This window comes from Eumetopias jubatus, unplaced genomic scaffold (assembly GCF_037043125.1).
Source record: "Eumetopias jubatus isolate StellerSeaLion01/CBP00866 unplaced genomic scaffold, mEumJub1_p1.0 scaffold_17, whole genome shotgun sequence".
In the NCBI taxonomy this organism is placed as follows: Eukaryota; Metazoa; Chordata; class Mammalia; order Carnivora; family Otariidae; genus Eumetopias; species Eumetopias jubatus.
In genome coordinates this window covers 11,449,766-11,470,946 of record NW_028274823.1, presented here as the reverse complement: position 1 = coordinate 11,470,946, position 21,181 = coordinate 11,449,766, and the positions used below count along the sequence as shown (strand labels likewise).

The window sequence follows — 21,181 nt, the reverse complement described above, 5'->3', positions numbered from 1 at the left end:
TTGTTCCCAGACTAGATCATTTTCTTAGTACCCTGCTATTGTTTTATAGGGACGGTTAGTTAACAATCAAATATGTACAAAGTCACATATAAAATATATCTGTAGGGTTTACATAATAATAATATTAAATTAAATAATAATAGTTATAACAGTAATAATAATAAGTTAAATAGTAGTATTAATAAATTTTAAATCGTAACAGAAAACAGACCCTCATGTACCCGTTACTTAGATTAAGACAAATAGAATTTAAATATACTCTTAGAAATCTGGTATGACCCTTCATGGTGCCTTACTGTTCTCTTCCCACTTTTGCCATTATCTTGAATTTTTTTAAATAAGTTATTTGTTTTTGTAGGTAGTCTTACACATACACACACACATTCCTAAACAAAATATTGCTTAGTTTTGCCTATTTTTGAACTTTACATAAATGGAGTCATATAGAATATATTTTTTGATTTGTTTCTTTTGCTTACCATTGTTTTTGAGATCCTTCTATTTATTAATGCATATGGTAGAAGTTAACTCATTTTCATTGCTGTGTAATATTCCAGGACATGAATATCCCAGTTTTCGAAAAAAATCATTCTGTTAATGGACACTCGGGTCATCTCCAGGTTGTAGCAGTTATGAACGGTGTTGCTATGAACTACTGGTGCACTTCTTGCAAAAATAATTCTCAAATGTATTCCTGGCAGATTTCGGGGCATTTGCTCATCTTCAACTTTAAGAAACAATGCCAAACTGTTCTTACAGTCTCACCAGCAAGTTATGAGAGTTCCTCCTGCCCACAGGCTTGTGAGCGCTTGGCGCTATCAGAGTGTAGTTTTTGCTTGTCTGGGGGGGTCTGATGGCAGCCCTGGGGTTACCATGTGTATCTTCCTGATAATTACTGTGCTGGACCATCTTCTCCTAAGCTTAATGGAATTTAGATTTCCGCTTCATAGGACATTACTATTCCTATCTTTTGCCTATTTTTCAATTACGTTGCCTGCTTTTATTTCACTGACTTACAGGGTTTTTGAAAAAATATTCTGGATATTAGCTCTTTGTTGGTTATTTGTGCAGCAAACCTTTTCTTTCTCTCTGTGCCTGTCTTCTTTATTATCTTTCTGTTTATTTGTTTGGTTTTGCCTCCCACATTTAATTTGTGTATTCATTCTTTTATTTATTCATTCATTTTAATAATTGTTTTGTTATTACAGAAGTAGCACATGCATACTATAGAAAGTCACTACTGCCCAGAAGTCGTCAGCTTTAACACCTTAGTGCATATTCTTCATTAGAATCAGAGGACCTTGTTCATCTTCCGTAGTGTTTCTCAGCCCTTTGCTCTTCCATATGCATTTTAGAATCAGCTGGTCAGTTTCCATGAAAATCCTAATTGAGATTTTGATTGACATTTTATTGAATCTGTGGTTCAATTTGGGGAGATGTGATACCTCCCTATGTAAATGCATGGTATAATTGTCTTTTTAGGTCCTGACGTCTATTAGTGGTTTTATTTCCACATTATTTAGCACATTAATTTTAGATACTATAAATTATATTCATATTGCTACTGTAAATTTTATTTTTTAAATTATGTTTTCTGTCTGGTTGTTTTCTGGTATCCAGGAATATAACTGACTTTGGTATATTGATTTTTTTTAATGCAGAAATTTTGCTAAACTCCCCTAGTTAATTCTGACTATTTATCTGTAAATTATTTTGGGTTTTCTACAAAGAAAATCTATTTACCTACAAATAATGACTGTTTTATTTTTTCCTTTCCAATTTTTAAACTTTTTTATTTCATTCTCTCATATTCACTAGCTAGGACCTCCCTACAGTGTTCTAGAAGTGGGGATAGCAAGCATTCATGTCCCATTACTGATGTAAAGGGGATGTTTTAAACATTTTACCATTAAATATGACTTTTTGGTAGACATTTTTTATCAGGTTCCTTTTATTTATAATTTGTAAGGATGAATTTTGAATTTCGTGCATCTACAAGTTGGAGTTTTTTCCCTTTAGTGTGTTAATGTGGTGATTTATAGTCATTAATTATTAAAATATGAAACAAATGTTGATTCCTGTAATTAAACCAGTTTGGTTTAGCTGTGTTCCCCTTTTTCCTTAATGCAAGATTTGGTTGATAATATTCTGTTGAAGACATTTGTAAATATGTTTTGAGTGATGTTGGCCAATAATTCTAATTTCTGGTACCACAATTGTCTGGTTTTGTAATCACTGTTATCAAAACCAAACAGAAGTATAAAAAAGAAAGACAAGACCTACAAAATCCACCAAAATGGTTGGAAACCTTATTATTTATTTCAGTGACTGACAGATCAAACATAAGTGGGAAAATATATAAGATTTAAATAGCACAGTTAAGCTTCATAAAATGAGTGTTCCCTCATTTTTTAATTCTTTGTAAAGAGTCTGTGTAAGATGATTTATTTCCTTTTGGGATGTCTGGCAGGTATGCCCATAAAATATTTGGTCCTAGAATTTAAAATACTGAATCAGTTTAAAGTTATAAAGCTCTTGTGTTTTAGTTGCTTTTTCTTGAGATATTTTTGGTAATTTGTATGTATTTTTAGAGCTTAGTCCTTTCACATAAACTTTCAACTGTATTGATACAAAGTATTTCATAATATCCACTGGTTCTCAAATTAATACCTGCATTACTCATTTTTATATTGGCTATATGCGCCTTCTTTCTCCCTCTATCCAGAAGTTTTTTTCTTGTTTATCTTGCCAGAGTTTAATCTGAAAAACAAACTGAGGGTTCTAGAGGGGAGGGGGGTGGGGGGATGGGTTAGCCTGGTGATGGGTATTAAAGAGGGCACGTTCTGCGTGGAGCACTGGGTGTTATGCACAAACAATGAATCATGGATCACTACATCAAAAACTAATGATGTAATGTATGGTGATTAACATAACAATAAAAATTTAAAGAAAAAAAATCTGTTACTCTTTTCGATATGCTCTCTTTTCCTATGAGCCTCTATGCTATGTGTTTGCTTTACTCTTCATTATTCCTGCTGCTATCTTTAGTATTTTCCCACTTTGAACTTTCAATTTATTCTGCTCTCTTATTTTTAACTTATTGCTCAATAATGCTGTTCTTTCTTCTTTTTCTAACTAAAGCAATTTAGGCTGTAAGTTTTCCCATAAATGTTGCTTGAGCTACATTCTGTAAGTTTTAATACATAGTTTTCTTTAAAATTACTTTTGAAGATTTTCTGATTTTCATTTTTTTCTGTGACTCGTAAGTCGGTTAGAAGAGCTTTTTAAAAAAAAATCCTAAACATATATCTTTCTTGTTATACTTTTTAAATGATTTATAGTTTAATTGCATTGTGATCAGATTATGGGATGTAAAAATTACCAATCCTTTGACCTTGAGGCTAGCTTTGTGGCTTAGCATATGGTCTATTTTCATGAATATTTCATATGGGATTAAAAAATAATGTGAATTTTAAAATTGCAGGAGCTAAAGCTGTACATATATCCACTAGACAAGTTTTTTGTGCTGTCCAAATCTTATGTGTCAAATTTTTCTGTTTATGCTTAATTCATCAATTAGAAAAATGTGCATTAAAATGTTCCACCCTCATAGTAGATGTGATAGTTCTGTGGTCTTGTAATTTTGTTCATTTTGGTTCATATATTTTGAAGTGCTGTGTAAACATAGTTTAGAATTGTCATACTTCCTGTTATACCTTCTACTGCCTTTATAATTAAGTCATGACTGTCTTTATTTCTAATACCATTTTTACAATAAACAATATCTGACTTTACTAACGAAATCAGCTTTCTCTTGGTTAATATTTGCTTATATCTTTTTCTATTCTGTGTGCTCTGTGTTTTATGTATGTATTTCTTTAACTTTTAGCTGGGGAGCTAATTTTAATTACAGTTGTTGTCATTACTCATATGTTAGGGTTTATTTATATCTTTCATTACATAGTGTTTTCTCTTTCCTTCCTGTACAATGTTTATGTTATAATTTCATTATTTGCCTCTTCTCTTTTAGAAGTTCTATCAGTCCTCTAGTTTAACACACATAGTTAACCAAGTCTCGAGTCATTTAATATCTTTGTGTTTCCCTTCTGAACATTTAATATGAAGACACTGAATGCTTTCTCTCTGATAGATGCATTCTCACTTACCTGGTAGATCTTTGGTGTTTTCATTCTAGCTTGATTCTTTCTCTCTCCTCCAACAGAACCACCGACACCCTGTGTGTGTAACCTGTGTACAACCCATACACGTGTAACCCGCGTACAACTCGTGCGTGTGTAACCCATGTACAACCTGTGTGTGTGTAACCCGTGTGCGTCCTAACAGCTCTGCTTACCATCCCTTTTCCACTTCAGCCCGTCCACCCTCTACTTCAAATAGAGCCTTTAAATTTCCTTCTTTGATATTCTTTTTTGGTAAATGCCCAGTTTGTTTTGATTTTTCTAAATTTCCTTTGTTTGACCTCATTCTTAGAAGATGGCTTTGCTAACTATGGAGTGCTAATTTGACAGTTACTGTCTCCCTGAACTTGGAAGATAGTATGGAAGATGGCTTTGCTAACTATGGAGTTCTCATTTGACAGTTACTGTCTCCCTGAACTTGGAAGATAGTATTTTGCTGATCTCTTGCTCCAATTTTTTTTGGCATTTTTGAAGTCAGTTGTAAGTCTTACTGCTGCTCTTTTGTTAATACTGTGTGTTTCCAACCTGGGCGCTTTTAGCATCTTGCTTTTCTTGAGTGTCAGAGTTTTATTATCATGTGTCTTGTTGTGGGTTTCCTTTCACATATCTTGTGTGAGATTCACTGGGCTCTCAGGTTTGTATCTGTCAGCATTCTCAGATGCTCCAGCCATTGTCTGTTTGAACATTGCTCCTCCATATTCTCTATCAACTTCTCCTCTACTCTGGGACTCCAGTCAGACTTTCTCAACATATTATCCACGTCACATAACTTCTCCTGCATATTCTGCCCACCCACCCCTCTCCACCCCTGCCTTCTAACTGCATTCTGGAAAAATTTTGAATCTGTCGTCCAACCTAATTCCCTATTCAGTGTTGTCTCACATGCTTATTTAATCTATCAAGTTTCTAAGTTCAATTACTCTATTTTTTTATTTTTAGAATTCTGTTTGGTCCTTTAAAAAATCTGCTTTGTTATTTTTTATAGTGCATGTTCTTTGTCCTTATTTTCATGCTTCCCTATAATTTCCTTAAACACATTACAAATAATTATTTTATCTTCTGTGCCTTATAATATCTGAAGTTGTTATGAGTCTGTTTTTCCTATATATGCCCTGAAATCTTCTGTGTTTTGAGCTTTCTTACTCTGGGCTTTTTTTTTTTTTTTAAGATTTTATTTTTTTAATAGAGAGCAGGGGCAGGTTGGGGAAAGGGAGAGAGAGAATCTCAAGCAGACTCCCACTGAGTGGGGAGCCCCATGCAGGGCTCAGTCTCAAGACCATGAGATCAGGACCTGAGCTGAAACCAAGGGTCGGACGCTCTACCAACTGAGGCGCCCAGGCGCCCCTTGGGCTTTTAATCTTTTCCTAGAATGTTGTTTTGGGGAATATTTTGATGTCTGGGTTGAAGACAAATTCTTCCAGAGAGTACTACCTGCTCCAGGGCCATCCAGAATTCGTTCTCCACGTAGGGTTTTGTGGGGACCATATGAGAAACACAAATTGGACAGCAAAAACCTGTGAGAGGCGTGGTACAGTTGTGAGGTCTCTCCGCACAGCACAAAGATGGAGACAGACAAGTCTCCTTATTGTTTCCTCCCTCTTTACTCCGAATAAGGGTTATTCAGGGGTCTCCTGTTAGATGCTCCACCTCGGATAAGCCTGAGACTGTGCCTCATGATGACGTCAAAGCAGGGGCTCTAGGTCTGCGGGTTTCTGTGAACACACTCAGGGCGCAGTCTGACTTTGCTGTGGCCTTGTATCTAAGACCTGTGCTTTCCTTTCATTTTGAGGAACCTTGCTTTCATGAATTTGTCTCTTTGTGTCAACTCAGTGATAAGCTGAAAAGATTGCTTGCTTGCTTTTGTATCTTACTCAACATTTAGTTATTTTAGTCAGGATCTATAGGCAGCCATGCTCTGGGAAATGAAATCCTGGGTTGGGGAAGTGTTAGCTCTTTCTGTGCTGGGAAAGGAGACTCATGTCGGGCTGAGAAGCAGACAGATCTGGGTCCAAGGCTGGCTGCAATGTTTCTCATCGGTTTCCCCAGAATTTTTAACACCACCTTTCATTTGTACGTGGAATTTCTGTTTACCAAGTACTTTCACAAAAATTGTGTTTTTGAGACTCGGGTGAGGCAGTTCTTTGTCCGCATTTGGCAACTAGGTAAGACTGCTGGTGGGGGACACCACTCTGACCCAGAACCCAAATCCTGTAATGCCTGGAAGAGTTCTATTTTTGTTCTATTTTGTGCTGTCTTGGAGTAAAGGATTTAAAAGAGCCCAGCAGGTGCATTTCAGTTTGTTGTGTAGAGGAAGTTGTGACTTGGATGTTGTTTTAAGGAAGGTCTTCTGAGATCAGAGATAAGGCACAGAGGCTTCTGTCTCCATGGAGTTGGGGTCATCCTCCTGCTATGTTCACCAGCCTGGAAGCTCTCTGAACCCCGTAGTTTGGGGATTTGTGTGGAGGCTTCATCATATAGGCCTTATCGATTATTGACTCTCTTTCCAGCCCCCCTTTCCTCGCTGGAGAATGGCAGGTGGGGCTGAAAGTCCCAAGCATCTAGTCATGACTTGGTCTTTCTGGTGACCAGCCCCTATCCAGGAACCCACCCAGAGTCACCACATTAGAATAAGAGATGCTCCTAGGGCTTATCACTTGGGAATTTATAAGGGCTTTAGGAGCTCTGTGCCAGGAACCAGGGGCAAAGACCAATATATACGGTTGTCTGTCATCTCACATGTTCTCCTCCTATGTGAGTTGAGATCCCCGATCAGGGCTAGTGCTAGGGGCGGGTTAGAAGGGTGTTTTTTCCCTAACAAATCATACCGCGGGTAGTATAACAACTCACAAAAGGTCACGTCATTGGCAGATAGCGGGGCAGTAGCCATCGTTAAGACTTCAAAGGCTTCTCCTAAAGTTCATACACCCCACATAGAGGCTGATCGGATGAACACACAGGGCATATTCATGGCTACTGCCTTTTTAGTTGTTTCTCCAACATGTGCATTGCTACTGAAATTTCACCATCAAATTTATGTTCCGCTAAGGCCTTTGGAGGCAAAATAAAATTATTTTTCATTAAAATGTTATCTTGATCTGAAGCTGGCCCATGCTTCTGTCAGCTTCCCTAATGATGTTGTGGAAGAAGGTAATTTCTCCATTTTGAGGGCATATTTTTATGTTTCAGATCATTATGGCGTATAATCACAAGGGAAAAAAGCAAAAGTTGTCTTGGCAACTTAGACCTTCTATAGATCAGGATGCTCTGGTATCCAAAACCACTTCCCATCTTGGTGACTGTTCATAGCTCTCTCCAGGGTAAGGAGTGGAGTACCATTTATGATTCCTAACAAGACTTTGTCATCAAGCGGTGTGGGGTATGTAGGGGGAGCCAGAGTGGCTTCTGTCATTTAAAAATCCTTAATCCTCCTCCGCTGATGCTTCGCCTTTTCCCGGGATCGTGCCTCCAAGGACTGACAAAAAGACTGCCACCTTCTTCCTGCCAAGTCCCTTTCTTCCCGGCCACTGGAACTCCCCCTGCACTTTTTTGTGCATTGTGCCTGAGTTGGTTGTGGGTTCTTTTTTTCAGAACAGAATCCTATTTGAAGATGTGGGACCGGGGTTACACAAGGAGCTTACAGTCCTCCGCCTCTACTGTTTGTGTTTCCTGCCTCTGACGTTTGCTTTCAGACTAATTATGAGTTTTTTGGTTCCTTTTCCTTTTCCCCATTGCTCATCCTTAAACAAGGCAATACTCTCATTGCTATCATGAGATGGCGATCTCGTCTGGCTCAGGAAGCTTAAGTATCACCCTGCCTAGAAATAGGAGATGAAGGACATGACCTTTTACGGTCATAATGTTTTTCTGTCCCCAAGGACCTTGGCCTGTTGCCAGAGTACTTAATATTGAGTCCAGTTGTGTTTGTGAAATGAATAAATGGTCTCTACCATTTATATGTTCATTTGGTTACCATATATTGGTTACTTTTCTTGCCAGGCAGTGTGCTGGGTCCTCAGGCTTCAGTGGTGACCCTGAAGGGCACGTGCCTCCTGGGGGTATCAAAACAGATAGGCAGTTAGCAGGGCCATAACTGCAGTTATGCTAAGAAAATTGTGATTTCTTGCTCCATTTAGAAATAATTCACCAGGGCGCCTGGGTGGCTCAGACAGTTAAGCATCTGCCTTCGGCTCAGGTCATGATCCCAGGGTCATGGGATTGAGTCCCGCATCGGGCTCCCTGCTCCTTGGGAGCCTGCTTCTCCCTCTGCTTGTCTCTCTCTCTCCCTCTGTCTCTCATGAATAAATAAATAAAATCTTAAAAAAAAAAAATAAAAAATAAAAATAAAAAAAATAGAAATAATTCACCATTTTTAAGGTCTGTGTTAACCTTCCGTCAGTAATTTGACCTCTCTGGGCCTCCATTTCTCATCCATAAAATGGGCTCGATAGCTATGTCACTGTGTTGTTCTAGGGATGAAGCAAGGCCAGGTAATGAAAGCTTCTAGCACAGTGCCTGGTGGGTGGAGACACTCCACGCCTGATGGTCTTGCTGTCCTGACGGAACATTCTTGGAATCTGCTCAAGTCAGCTCCGTCTCCTCTTTCCTTCCTTTCTACTTTAATGAAACTCCACTCCACTTGTCTGTCCTTCAGACCCTTGGAATCTTGTGTTGCTCCCTTTCCATAGCTCACCTCTTCTGAGAATGCTGCGAGTGTCTCTCGTTGTTCCCTGGAATCTAGCCCAGATATTGGGGGGTGGGGGGGGTGGCTGTCAGTCCCTGGGGAACAGAGGGGCTTCTGTTCGGAAAGCTCCAGAAGGATTCTGGGGTCATCCTTATAGGAAGAACCTTGTAGGAGGTGTGTGTGTGTGAGAGAGAGAGAGACGGAGAGAGAGAGAGAGAGACTGACTGACTATATATCTGGAGGATGGGATGTGCTAAGGAGGAATTGAATGAATGTCCCAGCCTGTCTCCCTCCCATATGTTATTCTGAGCCAGTGTCTGACTCCACCCCTTCTCCATCTTTGGGTACCCCCCTGCCTCCTCCTTTTGTGAAACCTTCCCTGCTTGTCAGATCTGCAGCCATTTATTTACTATGCACATTTATTGAGCACCTAGTGTGTGCGGGCATGGGGAACACAGCCTCTGCCCCCGTCCTTTAGAATCCAGTAGAAGGGAGGTAGATGCTAGGCAATCACATAAATAAAAAGAGTGGTGTTAAGTGTTATGACGGGTAGGTAGAAGGCATAGTAAGAGCCCGTTACACTGCCTTGAGGAGGTGACATTTAAACTGAGACCTAAGTGTGAGCAGGAGTCAGCTAGGCAGAGGAGGGATCGCGTCACTGTGCTCCCATAGAGCCCCCGGTCTAGCTTCCATATTATCCTACCATTCCTTCCTTTCTTTAATATGTTCATTCACTTGTATTTATCGAGCACCCACGACTTGTGTGGCACTGTTCTTGGTGGGGTGCATATAATGGCAGAGGATGCAGACACCTTCTTGGTCATGGAGCCATCCTGGTGCCACAGAGTTCACATCCTTGTTATCTTGGTACGTGCATCTGCTTCGTTTTCTCTTCCATACTTGCAGATTCACTTTGGGAGGCAGCATCATTTTGAGAAAGAGCATGAGTAGAAGGAAGAGGGGTCAGACCATCACTGAGAGCCTAAGGCCTGCCAGGCACTTACTTTGTCCGGCATATCATGGATACTCTGTGATTGGTTCTCCCAATCACTCTGTTGGACAGCTGCTGGCTTGTCCATTTTACAGATGGCAAGCCTGGGTTTTAAGAAGTTAAGCACCTTGCCCTAAGTCACATAGATAACAGGTGGTGGGGTCAGGACGCATACCTAGGTCCACCCAGCTGTGCTACAGAGCACTTCTCACCTGTGCTTAAATCCTCACTCCATCTCTGACTAGCTGTAGGTTCTCAATTCATGTCACATCTCTGGAGTTGTAGCTACCAGGTCTAACTGGCCACCTGGCTTCCTGTAGTGTGTCAAGATGGTTGTCTCCATCCCTCTGGAGCAGATAGTCAGGTGGTGCTGGCTTCAACAGTCCCAGGCTCAGCCTGCCTTCCCCAAGCTGCTTAGGATCTACCTAATCTCCTTTGTAACAGATGGCTTTCAGTTTCTCACCAGCACACCAATTCTTATTAGATCTTAAGGCTGATGGTACTGGAGTAAGTCATTCTTCCTGAGGCTTATAGCCACTGTGACCATGCCTAGAATCAGAGGCAGTTCAACAGTAGGGTTGAATGACTTTAGCCCCTGGATCCCAGGTAACTGAGGTGGTTTTACAGCCCCTTCCTTCTGTCTGTCCTCCAGGCTCCAATTTTATTTCCTCCATGGAGCTTCCCTTGTTTTTCCCAGTTTTTCTCTCCCAAACAAAACTCCTCCAGGGCAAGAACTGGGTCTTATGCATCTTCCCATCACTATGGTCCAGCAAAGTCCATGGTTCCTTGAGGCCATTGATAAATAGGTGTTGAGGGAGTGAATGAAGGAATGTATGACAATAATGTACCTTTGTGCTAAGTCCTCTCTTCATTCAGCACGTATTTACTGGGGCCAGTAGAGTGTAGGACTGTACAGATAGATCCAAGTGTGAAGGAGGTAGCATAAGTCCAGCCCTCATGGATGTTACAGTCTAGTGGGATCTAGGTCTGCCTGCTTAGACAAGCAAAGAAAGGGAAGTATGTATAGATGCTTACCAAGATAAATCAGGACCTAAATCCTGTCCCCTAAATTATCTAGTTGAATCAATTGATACTTTTGGGGTTGTTGAATTATATTGATTGTGATGAACTCTTGTACTTAAAAGAAATTTTAGAAAAATCATTGATATGATTCAAAAGATTTCAAGGATTTTGACAATTCTCTTTCTTCCAGCAAAGATAGACTTTTTGCCTCCTACATCTGAGCAAAAACAATCTCATTGCTCCTAAACTGGGGAGAAGGCAGGCTATTTTAAAAATCACTGGGGATACTGAGTCTGTTCTGTAGTTTTCATCAAAACTGACCCTTGAAATTGTAACACTGATTGGGTAGTTAAATCAAATGTTAATGATCTTCTCTTGATAAGTTTGTGCAGAATAAATAGCTGTCATTCCTTAAATTCCGTTGAATGGCTTTAGGCTACGGATGCACTGTGGATCCACATTCTCACTAGGATTTGTAGCGATCTACTTTCATCTTTTTTTTTTTTTTTAAGGATTTTATTGACAGAGAGAGAGATAGTGAGAGCAGGAACACAAGCAGGGGGAGTGGGAGAGGGAGAAGCAGGCTTCCCTTCGAGCAGGGAGCCCGATGTGGGGCTCGATCCCAGGACCCTGGGATCATGACCTGAGCTGAAGGCAGACGCTTAACAACTGAGCCACCCAGGCGCCCCTCATCCTTTTCTTTTTTTAAAGTAAAATCTCTTAACCAATATCTTAGAATATTAATGAATCTAGCTTATCATAGAAAACAGAGCGAGCATCTTGGCTAGGCTGAGCTGTGAATTAAGGAAATATGACATCGAAACTATGAAGGAGAAACTAGTCACATTAAGGCATTTAGGGCCACAGAGACATCAAAGTAGGTTCTGACACAATGAAGCTAGTTTCTGGGGAGTCGTAGGAGAAAAGCTATGTGATGGGTCACTTAGCACCGGGACGGCCTCCTGGCTCTCTGACCCTCTCATCTGAGAGCTTCAGGCATCCTACAAAGCAGGTTCAGAAAGATACATCCACTGACTTATCTCACTGAGTCTTGAAGTTTGTTCATTTTGCTGGCTAAGATCATTTTATATCTGCTGAGAGCCTTGGGGGCTACGGAATTATAACAGCCTGATACCTAGCTCTAGAATTCTCTCAGAGCGAGCATGCAGTTATATAACTAAAGAGCCACAGATTGCAAGAGTAGACTTTGTGAAGGCCCTTCTTGCAGAATGGAACTTTACAGAACCAAGGCTATGGGTTAGACAAGTGGTCAGTTGGCTCCAAGCACTACACTAAGCATTTTACAATTCCTCATTAACTGATTTGTGAGATAACTTTGTAAGGCAAGTGCTACTAACCCTATTGCACAAATAAGGAAACTGAGACCCCAAGAGGTAAGCTTATACGGGAGTTAAGTGGCAGAGCTGAGACCACACGGGTTTGCCTCGAAAGCCCACACTCTCCAACAGCACACAGTACAGATTTTCCTCAACTTATGATGGGGTTATAGCCTGACAAACCCATGGTAAGTTGAAAATATCATAAGTTGAAAATGCATTTAACACACCTAATCTACTGCACTCCATAGCTTAGCCTGGCCCCCCCTTGAACTGCTCATAACACTGACATTAGTCTACAGCTGGGCAAAATCATCTAACACAAAGCCACAAAGCTTATTTTATAATCAAGTGTTGACTTCTCTTGTGACTTATTGAACACTGTACTGAAAGTGAAGAACAGAACGGCTATAAGTGTGTCGGTTGTTTGCCCTGGGGATCGCAGGACTGACTCTATGCTGCGGCTGGTGCCACTGAGCATCACGAGAGAGGATCATATCGCATGTCACATCCATGGGAAAAGGACAAAATTCAGAAATCAAAGTACGGTTTCTACTGAATGCACATTGCTTTCACACCATTATAAAGTAAAAAAAAGAAAAAAAAGTAAGTAGCACCCTTGTAAGTCAGGGACCGTCTGTAGTCCCTGCTGTTGAATGGATTCCTTAGTCCCCAAATCTCCTACGTCACTTAATTTGCTGTTGCGGTTGGTTTAAACAAAATCACCCCAAGCTCAAGTTCTTCTTTGCTCTAGTGTGGAGAGCAGGGACAAGTTGACTTGTATACTTTTCAGCTCAGGCATAGAGGGTGATTTAACCAGTCAGCACTGGAAGACAGGGGTCAGGTGACCTGTCACATTGGCAGTTCGCAGATCCAGCCCTGTTGGCCCACAGGTGAGGTTCGTTTGGTCTGCACTGTATTAATTTTGGATGAGTTGTTAATATGTTAAAATGGAGACATTTACCACACACATCAGGATATCCCTCCTTTGCCAGAAGATCAAAACTTCCGGGAACACAGAGCCCACGTTTCTATAGGGCAGACACCAGCTGCATCTTTAAACAGCAGGTGCGTTGTGCACAGCAAGGCTGCATCTTTAAACAGGCAGGTGCTCCCCAGTCCTCACCACTCCCAGTTATCGCCCCATAGTGAAGCAGCCAGGTGTTAGTTGTCATTTACCATCACAAGTGAGCCATTGATTCTTTTCAGAAGGCGAAGTGTTTATCTGAGTGTCTAGCAACAGTGGAGCAATAGAAGATAGACCAGGAGGGTTTTCTGCTGCAAAAAGGTGTCTCTTAATATCCAGTTACTTTACTCCTGTTCCCTATCTGCCTGATCCCTGTGGGCATGACTTGGTGGCCCCCATGGTTCAGTCTGTCATTTTACGGAACAAACTGTGGCCCAGAGAGGGAAAGTGACTTGCCCAAGGTCATGTTATTCAGTTAATGACAGAGCCATGATGAGAACCTGGATCTCTGACTGCTGGGAGCACTGTCCTTGTAAGGAGTGTCCTGTACTGACCACACATGCTCGTTCCCACGTCCTGGTTTTGGATGGTCTTGTAGAGATACACTGACATTCTTAAAACCCCCTGTGGTATTAAGATTTATTCAGTCATCTGGTATTGCTCTTCTCGCTCTTGGAGAAGAAAATACTGCTGTTTGAGCATCATCAAATGGGAAATTTGTACAGATTACCTCATCAGGGTACGATTCCATTTTTGGTGCCAGGAATGATCACTTTGTCTGGAGAAATTCATTAAAATTAGCAAAAGTGAAAAACACAACACGCAAAACAGGATCTGTCCCCCTGATTCTTACCTCATTTTATTTTGAAAGCTTTGTGTGTGTGCATTCCAGTTTTCTTATTTCTGGCAATCATTGGGGTCCAAAGGTCTTCTGCTTGCTTTAAAAGTCAATGAGGGGTGGGGGGGAAGCAAACCACATTATTTCACCTAAGCTAGCTCCATAATTAGAACTTCCTTTGCAAAGAGAGCGTTGTAAACCTGTGGCAATTCATCTATGAAGAGAGAAGAACCAATGATTCCCTTTCAAAATCCCCAGCAGGCAGAGAGCCCTGCACAGGGGAGGTGCCTCGTGTCACATCCTGGGCCAGCAGCTTGGACTGGGATGCTTTGCTTATCCCCTCTCATTGACGACAGAGCCAGAAGTGAGCATTGAAAGTGCCAGAAACAGGGTGGGAAAATCATTCTCCTTCGTCTGCTTCCTAGTTTACAGGCTCCAAGAACATCTTTGCTCTTCACAGCCAGATCAACATATAAATATTTACAATCAGCTGTTTCTAGCTCAGAAAACCTGCTACATACAGGCTCTGAAAGCAAGGGGCATATGCTCTTCCCCATAGATCACTGTGAGAGAGCTTGTGTGTGTTTCAAACTCTGGAGAGCAAATAAACGAGTTCAGATCCCTAGGGACAGGTAGAATCTTGGCATCCTCTTGCCTACTGGCTTGGGAGTGTTCTAATCATATTTCTGTTTTTCATGATGTTAGCAAAGTATGAACACATTTCCCCTATTTTATGATCTCCATCTTCTGAAATGTCCACTGTCTTGACTGCTCTGCTCTCAGTTCCATTTCTTAATCATGCTGGAAGCGGGGGCTGTGTCTAAGGGAAGAGGCAGACAGAATGAACAGGGTCTCACCTGTTCCACATGAGCATAAAAGGTTTTTCAGCTCTGCAGGGTCTCCAGTGCATGTTTCTTTGAGAAGAGAATAGGGTGTTGCTTGGCTAGCCTTGGAAAGCCTTTCTTTGTAATGTATGGTGATTAACATAACTATAAAAAAATTTTTTAAAAAGTCAAGCAGAGAAAGTCAATTATCATATGGTTTCACTTATTTGTGGAACATAAGGAAGAGCATGGAGGACATTAGGAGAAGGAAGGGAAAAGTGAAGGGGGGGGGAATCGGAAGGAGAGATGAACCATGAGAGACTATGGACTCTGAGAAACAAACTGAGGGTTTCAGAGGGTGGGGGGGCGGGGGGCTGGGTTAGCCTGGTGATGGGTATTAAGGAAGGCACGTACTGCTTGGAGCACTGGGGGTTGTATGAAAACAGTGAATCATGGATCACTGCATCAAAAACTGGTGATGTATTGTATGGTGACTAACATAATAAAATAAAGTTTAAAAAAACAACAACAGAAAACTTCCCTGCTTTCTTTTTCTCCCAGTTGAATGGGATCTGAGCCTCGGTGAGCCCCAGGATCTGAGAGCTGGACGGCCCCCAGGAGGTTACATCCTGGTCCCCAGTGCCCAGCCTCACGGGAGGAGGTGGAAGAACAAAATGTAGGATCGTAGAAATTCAGTGCGGTTTGGCAGAGCCTAGTTCTACTTCGGACAGTATTCGGGAAAGCAGGAATGCAAGGTGCCCGTGGTGTCCAGGCCACAAGGCAGAGCCTCAGAAGCCCTTTGCCAGAGGACGTTCTGCTGGCTCAACAGCTGTATAAATGTCACTGAGAAAGTGACAAGCATAAGGGTTAGCATGAATTTGGAGCCTGTCATGTCACCTAGAAAAGTAAAGGCGCACAGTGCGGCTTTAAAAACATTGCCCAAAGGCCCAATAGAATATGCAGGACAGCAGCTGCTGCTGGATGCCCGCAGGATCTAAACTGGTGAACCCAGCCTTTAAATGCCTTTTTGATTCCCAGCTCCTCTTCAGAGAAACAGACATTCCCCCACTTTGGAGGGCTGCAGTGTGGGTCCCAGGGCATGACAGAGAGTACATTTTACCTGCTCTCCAAAGAATGAGTGTCAGCCTGCTGCTGCCAAAGCTGGGCAAATTCGAGTTCCAAGGGGGGACAAGGAGGTGATCTAGTGCAGTCTGAGGGTCTGGCCTTGAGCTACCCACCCCAGGTCTTGACCTTGGAGAGTGTTCAGCGGCCCCTTCCCTTGCCTGTCTTGTGCCTCGAGGCTCAGGTGGCATTGGCTGCTTGAGCTGGGACCTGTCTGTGTTAAAGTGTCCGAACCAATTTTTTTTTATGGGGGCACAGACAAATCCCTGCTCCTCGTTCACCCTGTACTCATTGACTTCCTTTTGTTTTTATTGTTCTTCCCCCCCCCCCCCCCCCGCCGAGATGCCAGTTTGGCAACACTTAGGGCTGCTTCTCTGATTGAAATCTTGGAGACTTTCATCCATAACCCTACACAGCCCCAGGACAGTTCTTTTATGCTCCCACATTCAGTATAATTAGCCAGATAGACTTGCTAAGCTGTCTGGTTTGAACGAATTCCGTTACTCCTCCATAAGAATTCAGGATGAGGCCAGTACCCACCAGAGCCAACTGTCCAGCCTCCCCCTCCCATTCTGCTACCTCAGGGGAGGATGTAAATGAAGAGAAGAAGCCGAGCAACGTGGGTCAGGACAGGAAATTAAGAACCCATTGTGCTTGCTACGATGGTGGCCAAATGGGGCCACTTTCAAATGCCCGTAAATCACTTAAAAACCTTCCATCATAGCAAAAATGTAGAACAGCCCTGAACAATGAAGCTCCTTACATATTCTTATTTTAAACAGAATATTTAATATGTATTGGCACTGCTTTGCTGTTTATTTAGGTGCTAATCATTATTCAAAAATGTTTAAGTGCTTCGTTTTTATTCCTGAGATAAACCTGATTTAGTCTTCTGTTAAAAAGGGAAAAAACAAACAAACACCCTCTTACCTTCTTTAACTTGGTTGTTGAAAGCTTTCTACTTTGACAAAAGCTTATGTTTGTACCTGGGGGATCTCTTTTAAGAAGACACATTATTGGGGCACCTGGGTGGCTCTGTCGGTTAAGCATCTGACTCTTGATTTAGGCTCCGGTCAGGATCTCAGGGTCGTGGGATCCAACCCGGCATCCAGCTCCACTCTGGGCGTGGAGCCTGCTTAAGATTTCTCTCTCCCTCCCCCTTGTCCCTCCCCACCCCTACTTGCTCTCTCTGTATCTCTCTCTAAAAAAAAAAAAAAAAAAAAAAGACACATTATCAGATAATTTGATAAAGCTGCAGTTTATTCATTTTTATGTGCTATAGCCATGATTATCTTGAACCTACAATTTGAGGTTCTGCTTTTTTCCCTTAACATGGTACTGTGAGGATTGTCCATAGCACTGTGTGAGCACTGTGATTGTGATGGGTGTGTCATAGTCCCCTGAATGGAAATATCACAGTTTGCTACTCTGTGCCTCTGCATTCATCATCTTGCATTGTTCTTTGATTATAAATAACTCAACCAGAATATCTTCTAGAGCTCTCCATGTTTTTGGATTATTTCCCAAGGTAGACTCTTAGAGAGTCTTGCAAAGAGGATGATTGTGTTTTAGGCCAGGCCCTCAGACTGGAGAGTGCACACAGGTCTCTCGTGGACCTTGCAAAATGCAGAATCTAACTCAGCAGGTCCGGGCAGGCCTGACTTTCTGCATCTGTAACTAACTCGGGGATGCTGAGGCTGCTGGGTGGGCTCAGGCAGTCACTCCGAGTGGAGTCGCCGGTGGATTGGCATCCGGAGTATTTGTAAGACCGGTTTTACCAAGCCCCTGTGTGGGCGGGTTACCAAGGAGTCTGCCCCTCAGGGGTATTTTCTCACCAAGAGGAAAGCTTTGGTTAGGCTGGTGTCTAGAGAAGGCAGGGGCTGTGGCTTCAACGAGTGACGGAAGCTCAGTCCCAGCTGGTGTTAGAATCACTCGGGGAGTATACGCATGCACACTCACACACTCATGTATACATATGTGCACACACACATACATACTCATACACACACTCACACGTACATACACACGCACACACTCATGCATACATGCACACATGTACTCACGTACATGCACACATGCACACTCATACCTACACACACATACACACTCACATACATATACACACATATACATACTCATACACACTCACACGCACACGCTCATGCATACATGCACACACAGATCTATACACACACACTCATACATATACACATATACATAGTTATACACATTCACATATGCACACTCACACTTATACATACACTCACACACACACATGCACACAAACACTCTCGCTCCCACATGCATACACTCTCACACACTCACACTCACACACACACACTCCAGACCAGTAGACCAGCACCAGCAGAATGTACGGCAGCGAGACCTAGCTACCAGGATTTTGTAAAGCTTCCTAGGTTTTTCAGGTTTTGAAAAACCTTCCTACTCCATGGGTAGCCAGGGTTGCAGACCATTCTAAACCCGCAGAAGATCTGCTTTAAATCTCACTGAGTTCCAACTGTGTTTCATTTATTTATTTATTTATTTATTTATAAAGATTTTATTTATTTATTTGAGAGAGAGAGAATGAGAGATAGAGAGCACGAGAGGGAAGAGGGTCAGAAGGAGAAGCAGACTCCCTGCTGAGCAGGGAGCCCAATGCGGGACTTGATCCCGGGACTCCAGGATCATGACCTGAGCCGAAGGCAGTCGCTTAACCAACTGAGCCACCCAGGCGCCCTCCAACTGTGTTTAAACTTGACTGCGTGAGAAGTCTGGGAATTACATATGCTATACCCAACCTCCACAATTTTGACAATGGATTTAGCATAGTCATGAGTTGTCTCTGCAATTCTAAAGATCAATAACCACAATTTTTAGGAGGAGAAAACAAGGCATCTGTCACTGCCAACCTCTCCATCAAACTCATTCCTCCATAGTTGTGCTGGACCCATCTTACTGCGCGCCCCCAAGCCCCGAATCTCTTCCTTTCCCTCACTCTTCACATCTCAGCAGTCATCACAGTCTTATGTTCTATACACACTTTTTTTCTTATAGAACCCAACACATTATATTAAAATCCTCTCTACACATGGCTATGTCTCTTTCAACCAGACCTTGAGCCCCTTGAGAAAGAGACTGCATCGGATGCACTTTGTTATTCCCCACCTAGAATAGTGCCTGTGTAGCACACAGTAGATACCCATTAAATCATTGTGGAAGGGAGGGAAGGAGGGAAGGAGGGAAGGAGGGAAGGAAGGAAGGAGGGAAGGAAGGAAGGAAGGAAGGAAGGAAGGAAGGAAGGAAAGAAATAGAATACATTTTGATCACACACAGCCTGGAAGGTCATTCTTGCCTAGACGGTACCTGGTGCCCATATGCCTTGGCCCTGGGGTGTGCAAGATGGTAGACAGGATGCCCAGGATGTGCTGTGTCCCTGCCACTTACCACCTGCTAGCGTAACACCTGCTGTTTCTCTTTGGCAGTTGCCTTTTCTGGCCTCGGCTTCACGACGTTCTACTTGGCGGGCAAGCTGCACTGCTTCACCGAGAGCGGGCGGGGGAAGAGTTGGCGGCTCTGTGCCGCCATCTTGCCCCTGTACTGCGCCATGATGATTGCCCTGTCCCGTATGTGTGACTACAAGCACCACTGGCAAGGTGAGTCCCAGCCCAGGGCCTGCCTAGTCCTCACGGTAGTCTGACACTCTCCTGCAGGGATGGGTATAGAAAGATGCCTATTCAGGGAGAACCAGGTGCCCACCTTCACACCAGAGTAGGCTGAAATAACAGCAGATACCATTTTAAAGAAAACAAGCCTGTTCGTGTGAGCTCTGACCCCCATACTGCCCTTACTGGGGGTAGAATCGAAGCCCCTCCTCCTCCTCCTCTGTGCTCAGGTCCCAGCAGGAAGGCAGACCCTTGGCCTCAGTCCCAACTGCGATTTCCCTGCTAGATCATTTGCCTCAGTCTTCAGACTTGGTGCCAAGTGGTGTTTGGCTGCTTGCACATCTCACATCCGTCACACAAAGACATATTTATCACCACAGATGCGCTTCCAAAGGACGGGGGCAGCCCAGGGATCAATGCCAGCAGCATTCTTCTGAGCAGCTGCTAGGAGGCTGTTGTGAGGCTTACCTGTATGTATGACTCCTGGAGTATCTGAGAAAAGTGAAAACAGCACACAACAAATGAGGGACTGGAATAACACTACACCATGCCATGTCCTCCGGCAGATAAGCTGCGGTCACGGCCTACCTGAATGTCAAACAGCACCTGCCCCAGCAAACAGGGAGCAGAGGGGTGATGCCCATGGGACATGAGACTGCCAGGAGCGCAGGATGTAGGGCCATGTTTTGCTCAGGGCGATCCTCAGATCACCTTGACCAGGCCACCCTGAGATAGGAGGCCAGCTCCGGGGGTGGGTCTGGAGTGGTGGCCAGGAGTCTGCATTAACATGTAAGTTGGTTATTTCTGATGAAGTCTGAGCAGCTTTGGGGAAGAGCTCCAGTGTGTCACCTTTAAGCAAACAGACTGAATTACATGTGCCCAAATCCAGTTTCCTGGGATCCGAATGGCTTTCCACGATCAGCCCGTGGCCTGCCCCTCCTCTTGCTTGCCTGTTTCCTGCTGCCCCCATGCAGTTCCCCTCCTCCCCACTTTTCTGTCCCTGCAGCCAGCTGCCTTATGATCCTGCACACTTCTCACCTCTTCCCAGCTGTTTATTCCAGTGGTAGTGACATAGCAGATGAGGCCAGAGGTGAGGGGTGCTCCTAGCTGGGGACATATTCTCCCCGTCTTTTCTGGGGCCTCCTGCTCCTCCTGGTACTTCTCCAGCTTCTCCTCCTCCTTCCCTGGCCTCAGCTCCACCCTGGCCTCTTGGAGCTCATGCTCTGGGCTTTATGAGCTCCTTTCGAGCAGGAGCTTTGAGCTTAGAGCCAGAGGTTCAGGGGAAAGAGAGACTGATGCGTGGTCTGGCCAGGTGGATACGTCAGTGCTGATCAGGGTCTTGAGGCCCTCCTAATGGGGGCAGTCACTAGAAGCCATAATGCTGAGCCCTGTGCCCTCCCTTGTGATCTACTTTTATCAGTGACTTGGATGAAGTTCTGGATAACACAAAGCTCCATCATGGGAGGGAAGCAGGGGCAGAGTTGCTGAGCCAGCAGCACCAAGGCATACCCACCGCACCTGGGACTATTTTCCA

At 43.3% G+C, this 21,181-nt stretch overlaps 1 protein-coding gene across 1 annotated transcript in view; it reads left to right on the top strand.

Annotated features, from left to right (window-relative positions):
• Nucleotides 1–19,593, top strand: part of PLPP4 (phospholipid phosphatase 4) — a 110,256-nt gene extending 90,663 nt beyond the window's left edge. The window contains exon 3 of the mRNA XM_088019840.1: nucleotides 19,468–19,593. Within this exon, the coding sequence (XP_087875966.1) occupies nucleotides 19,468–19,593 (126 nt within the window). The remainder of the gene's footprint in view (nucleotides 1–19,467) is intronic.
• Nucleotides 19,594–21,181: the final 1,588 nt, after the last annotated feature.